The 6,000-nt window shown below is 39.2% G+C and overlaps 1 protein-coding gene across 1 annotated transcript in view; it reads right to left on the bottom strand.

Moving 5' to 3' along the window:
• The window catches only part of MPO (myeloperoxidase), a 28,597-nt gene extending 23,502 nt beyond the window's left edge, over positions 1–5,095 (bottom strand). The window contains exons 1-4 of the mRNA XM_063298763.1: positions 5,044–5,095; positions 3,273–3,350; positions 2,101–2,194; positions 984–1,159 (exon numbers count right to left, since the gene is read on the bottom strand). Coding sequence (XP_063154833.1) covers positions 984–1,159; positions 2,101–2,194; positions 3,273–3,350; positions 5,044–5,050 — 355 coding nt within the window. The 5' untranslated portion in view covers positions 5,051–5,095. The remainder of the gene's footprint in view (positions 1–983; positions 1,160–2,100; positions 2,195–3,272; positions 3,351–5,043) is intronic.
• Positions 5,096–6,000: the final 905 nt, after the last annotated feature.

Raw genomic sequence — 6,000 nt, forward strand, 5'->3', positions numbered from 1 at the left:
AAGAAGAGCCATTCTTGGGGCTGGTTGGTTCCCTAGTCCTGCCGGGATCAGTCTTATCCCCTTATGGGTTGAATTAGATCTGCCGTTACTTGGATTTCATTGTATTTTATATTAATTGATCATTGTTATTAATGATTTTACTGAATTTTAAATTATTTTTATTGTGAACTGCCCAGGGTCCCCCGTGTGTGGGGAGATGGGCAGTGATAAAAATATAATAAATAAATAAATTCTGAGATAAAAGAACATTTCTCTCTCGCTTCCTCTTTGAAAATGATTGGCCAAGAAGCATACATTTATTATTTATTTATTAATCAAAATTAGCCACCACCCATCTCCCCCAAAAGAGGAGTACAGACATGTACTGTCTGGTCAGAAGGAATGGGTAAATCTGTCAATTCAGTTTCTTCTCAGTTCCTCATTTTTGGTTCATCTCATTCTTGTTCAAGTTTGAGACTTTTTTTTAAGCATAAATCCTTTAATGCATTATTTACACATTTCTCCAAACCATACAGCTTTTGTCTGCAGTTTTGACAAATGCACATTGTTTTTGCAAACAGTTTCTCCTAATGAGTCTGTAGTGCATATCTGTATATATCTTTTCAGGAATGGGTGCATTTTCCTGCAGACTTTTCCTTCATCTAGGTTCGTTTTCCACCAGGCAAACTCTATTGCGAAAAGTAGAGAAGGGCAACTCTTAAAGGATAACCTAGTTTCAGTGGACTTCCAGTAAGATGGCAATGCATGAGGCTGCATGCTTGTGAGCACCACTGATAATATAAAATTTTATACCATGAACATTGGGGTTGGAGATTTAATTGAAGTACATTAGCATTAGTTTTGGTTTGTCTGTGATAAGCTAAGTTATTGCAGAAGTACTGTATTGTGAACTGATAGCAAAAAATGTAAACTAAATGTGGAACTCCCAGCATTTTTATTTCACCTAGTATTGGTTAATTTATTAGTTCAAAGATGCTAAATACCTGTGATGTTGAATTTCTGAGGAATTGCATGCTGCAACTTCTCTTTCAAGAGATCTAGGGTCACCAGCATATAATGAGCAGCTTTCACATGCAACCGAGTTTTTCCAACAGGTTGTTTGAAAGACACTAGGATATCTGAAGGGCTCACTGTCTCTTTTCTTAATTTTTCGTTTAACCTGGTAAATCAGAAAATACCTATATCAAAACCACAGAATGAAAAGAAACTAAAAACTTTAGCTTTTTTATTTATTTTCTATCCCACCTTTATTGTTTTTATAAATCACTCAAGGCAGCAAATATACCTAATACTCCTTCCTCCTCCTTTTTTCCCCACAACAACAACCCTGTGAGGTGAGTTGGGCTGAGAGAGAGTAACTAGCCCAAGGTCACCCAGCCGGCTTTCATGCCTCAGGCGGGACTAGAACTCACAGACTCCCGGTTTCTAGCATGGTGCCTTAACCACTAGACCAAACTGGCTCTCCTTCCTACAAGGAGTATTCTGTTCCTATAAGGTGTATTCTTACAATGACCCAGGGAGGGATGCTAACTTGAGAGTCAGAGACTGCCTGATGTTATCTAAAGAAATCTAGGGATGAACTAGGTGTCCATAGTCCTAATCTAATACTTTACATTTCTTCATGTCATCATTAGCCCTTTGATTTCAACCTACTGCCAAAAATGGATGTCATCACCTTCATCTTTCAAGGTTTCTGTGCCTTTAGTGATGGGCAGGCAGGGAAATATTTTGTATGTATGTAGGTATTTTTATTCCATTTGTATACCGCCAGATCAACTCCAGACCATGGGGTTTACAATCACAACAAACAATAAAAACACCCACAGTACAAGAGCTATATTAAAACATACACAATAAAGATATGAAATAAAAGTGGGAATAGGTGAAATACTTAATCAGTTTGTAATTGATACAAATATCCATGACTGCCAGTTGAAACAAAATGATACGTTCCATGAATTTTTGTCTGAAATGCAACTTTCACGCAGATAAGTCATCCAGCAAACAATGCAGCAAATCTCCATCAAATGGAGTAGATGGAAACAGGCAAAATAAACCTGGCCTGCTGCTGGAACTTTTGTGCAAAAATAGAAACCTTACCAGTTCTGGGTGTATTTGTAGGCATTGTCAACTAATTTCTTGGCTTCTTCCACATTCTGCAGAAGGAATTGGGTTCCCAGTTTCTTTGCAATGTCTAAAAGAGACAATTGGTTTGGATTTTCTTAAAGGAGAAACTTCCATCAAATGCCTTAAAAACAAACCAATGCAACTGTAGCTTCCCTGGCCTGGTTCCCTCCAGATATACTGGGGATTCTGACAGTTGTGTTCCAGCATATCTAGAAGCCAACAGCTTGGAGAAGTCTGTTGTAACATTAATGGTATCTTTCATTAAGCAATCACCTATCAAAACTGATTGGTAGATCAAAACTGATCCTGGCTGTGTTCACACAGTACTTTAAACCTTGTCAGTTACTAATTATATAGATTGGTATCTGAGATCTGTCAGGGAAAGCTTGCTGTTGGTCATGCCCGTGTGAGAGGGTGTTAGGATGTGTATCTCTTGGTGGGCCTTCTCTGTAGTACCACCAAAGCTTTGGAATAAGCTTCTAAACACGTGTGTTGATGGAGGGAATGTGTGACATCCCATGTGTCATAATGCTGCTGCTGCTGCTAATAATAATGCAAATTTTATACAGCAGATTATTCACATGATACAACTGGAACAAATTCCATCATTTGCAGTGATGCTATGATGCACAGACATCAGACACACGTACTTCCAATTAGGGTTGTTTGCAAGGAAGGTCAAAATAATCAAGATAGCAGCCACATGGTCTGAGGGTTGAAGTCCACACATCTTAAAGCCAGCAAGGTTCAGAAATGCTGCCTTAGGGATATTTGGCAGACTTCTGAGTGTGCACCAAGAAAGCAAATGCAGACTGAATTTCTGCACCTGTTCAAATGCCATCAAATGACCACATTTCTTCACACTGAAGATGTTGCCTAGTCTGGCAATGAAACATCTGCAAGAAAACAACAAGGCTCAGAGAGCACCAAGCACGCCACAGACCATATTTCTTTCAGCTGCAGTGAGTTTTTCACACAGAGGCAATTGGAATGCTTTGGAAACTGCATTTGTTCCTGCAGCTTGTTCTTAAACAATGAAATGTTTAGACTGCTTTTTTACAAGAAAAAAAATAAAACACAGACAAATGCAGACATCGACAGGCACTCCAAATCAATTAAAACGAGTAGTAAGTGAAAGACCTTACCTTGCACAGAAAGGTTCTCTGCCTGTTGAGGCTTTATTGCTATTAGGATTCCCAAAAGAACAAGGACCAGCTTCAGGCCTTGGAGAAAGCACAGTTTTGATCTGGGTTACTGGCAAATCATTTGGGCAAGAAATCTTTAATTGTTAAATTGAATTTTAATACAAATGTGGGATGTCAGAAGCTGGCTGCCCTAGAGCCACAAACTTAGAGAGGGCAGTATGTATATACTTGTGTATAAAAATGCTCCTTACTGTCCTAACTCTAGGATTTTCTTTCTCCTAGATAGAATAGCTGCCCAGAGTCACTTGTTGAGATGGGTGGCTATAGAAATCAAATAAATAAATAAATTTTCTTTCCTTCTGCCATCCGAGGACTACCAGTTTTGTGGAAGGAAACATTTGGACCACCCCTGAGTGATAGCAAATGGAGTGGTCGCCCTATTTTTCACAGCCTAGGTGAGGTAGCTATATCCCTCTTGAAAAACCAAATCGAAATAAAAACCCCAATCTCGTTTTACAACACCAAAAAACCACAATTGTGTTATATACATCAAAGTGCTTGTTCCACAGCCTGACCTCCTTGCCTCTCCTGCTTCCTTCGTCTCTCTACATCGTTTCTGCCTACATTAACAACAAAACCCCCCCAATTTATTTATATTAAAATGTGTCCTCTTCTTTGCCCCAGACATATGACAAAGACAAGGCCAAAGCTGTTGAAATCACTGCTACAGGAACTGAACTTTGAATGACTGTGAAACAGATCACAGCAACTCAAGAAAAAAAATTCCTAGTGCTGGTGGAAGTTTAGGGCTCTAACGGAGTTTGCGCAAAGACATTCTGCAAAGAGAGGAAAGCTGTGAGAGAGTCATTCTCTGGACAGCAGCTGTCAATCACAGTCACATTCAGAAGAGCGTCCTGTAGGCAGTTTCTTTGTTCTAGATCATTTCTGCACTAATGGCGTAGAGCATCTTCATGGCATCACCCAGCCATTGTTGAAGTCATACATGGCCTGTCCACATTACACTTATTGTGAGCCAATGATGGTAGCATGACTGCAGCTGGCACTATCAATTGCTAATGTGGAAAAGACTGGGGCGTATTATTTAGCCATTAAAAAAAATATCAAGGAATGTCACATTGTTCTTCAAGAACAGAATACGAAGTTCCTGAGTCTATATTATAATCAGAAAAAAACTAACATTGCTAATTGTGCCAAAGGAAAAGTTAAATAGAGAAGGTTTTTGTTATATATCAGAAATTTCACTCCGGAAATATTCAAAATATTGTTAATACATATACCTATGATCATCCCATAAATACTTCCAAAAGCTTGAAATTCAGTGTGTCCAGCCTTACTGGCATGTAGATACTTTGCTTCTATCCTGTTTGTCAAACTGTTACGCAAAGCTCAAAAGCCTGCAAGCAGCCCTGATTGAGCAAAGCTGATGGAGAAAAAAACCCCTTTTTCATACTTGTCACTAAGAGGTGCAGTGGTTCTGCTTCCCATGACAGTTTACCTAGTCAAAACAGAATGACCTCCCCCAATCTGATGCTCTCCAGGTGCATTGAACTACAATACCCACTATTCCTATCTATCAGAATGGGAGCTGTAATCTAACATATCTGGTTGAGGATGGCTAAACAGGGAAATTTATTAGTCAAGGAGATCTAATATAAAATGGAAGAAATGGGGGAAAACCCAACTCCATAAGGCAGTTTCAGAGCAATACACTAAAATAATTACTTTTAAGGAGCATTTCAAAATCACTTACTTGCCATCTTCTACAGTTCTGGCCTTAGATGCCTGGAAATCAACTATTTTCTAGAAGATGGGAGGAACAATTCACAGGAGAAAAGCCACACCCCATTTCTTTTTCCCTCCCTTCTTAAGACACATCCTACTGATATGCAGGAGCCATCATTGGCTTTGCTCTGAAAATGAAGAAAAGCCACACAGCAGCTTTCCCAGGGCTTTAGATCTTGTCTGCAAAAGTCCAGAGGACTACTAGAAGAAGTAAACTTCTTCTCTGTCTGCCTCTTTGCTAACATCTTCTGGTTGTCCAGAATTTTGCAGGCCAGATTTGTTATCCTACTTTTCCCCAACCTGGCATGCTCCAGATGTGCTGCAATCTAAATACTTCTGGAGAGTATCAGGTAGGCATTTGGGGAATGGATCAACCACCCAATATCTATCTAGAAGACAACCAAGAATCTGGTTGAGAATCTGTGGGAGTAACAGGATCAAGTCACAGCAGAGCATATGAGACATTGGGAAGTAGGATTTGAGTTATCAAAAGCAAAAATTAATTGTTCAGCAAGGCCAGGAGGGGGATGGCATGTGCATTTCCTTTCCTGGAGAAACCCCACCAAGGACATTAAAAATAATACAACAAGCTTTCAATGTGTAACATGATACTTTATGTTTAAAAATACATCCATTCATCCATACTCATCACATTATTCCCTTTAGCGGAAGCAACTTTACACAAATCTCAGAAAAAGAGTAAGATATAAAGGATAAAAGAAATTAAAGGCAGGAGATGAAAGAAATGGAAGCCTAAATCTAGTTTCTGCCAACACCATTCACTATTCTTCATACTTTTCTATCCTTGCTTCCACCCATGTCCATAGACCAATCCCTACATCAACATGTTCTTTTAACTTCTCACCTCTCCCTTTTTCAGCATTGCATCCATAACATCCAACCATGATCTTCCTCTTTCTCTCAA

This window comes from Candoia aspera, chromosome 1 (genome assembly GCF_035149785.1).
Source record: "Candoia aspera isolate rCanAsp1 chromosome 1, rCanAsp1.hap2, whole genome shotgun sequence".
In the NCBI taxonomy this organism is placed as follows: Eukaryota; Metazoa; Chordata; class Lepidosauria; order Squamata; family Boidae; genus Candoia; species Candoia aspera.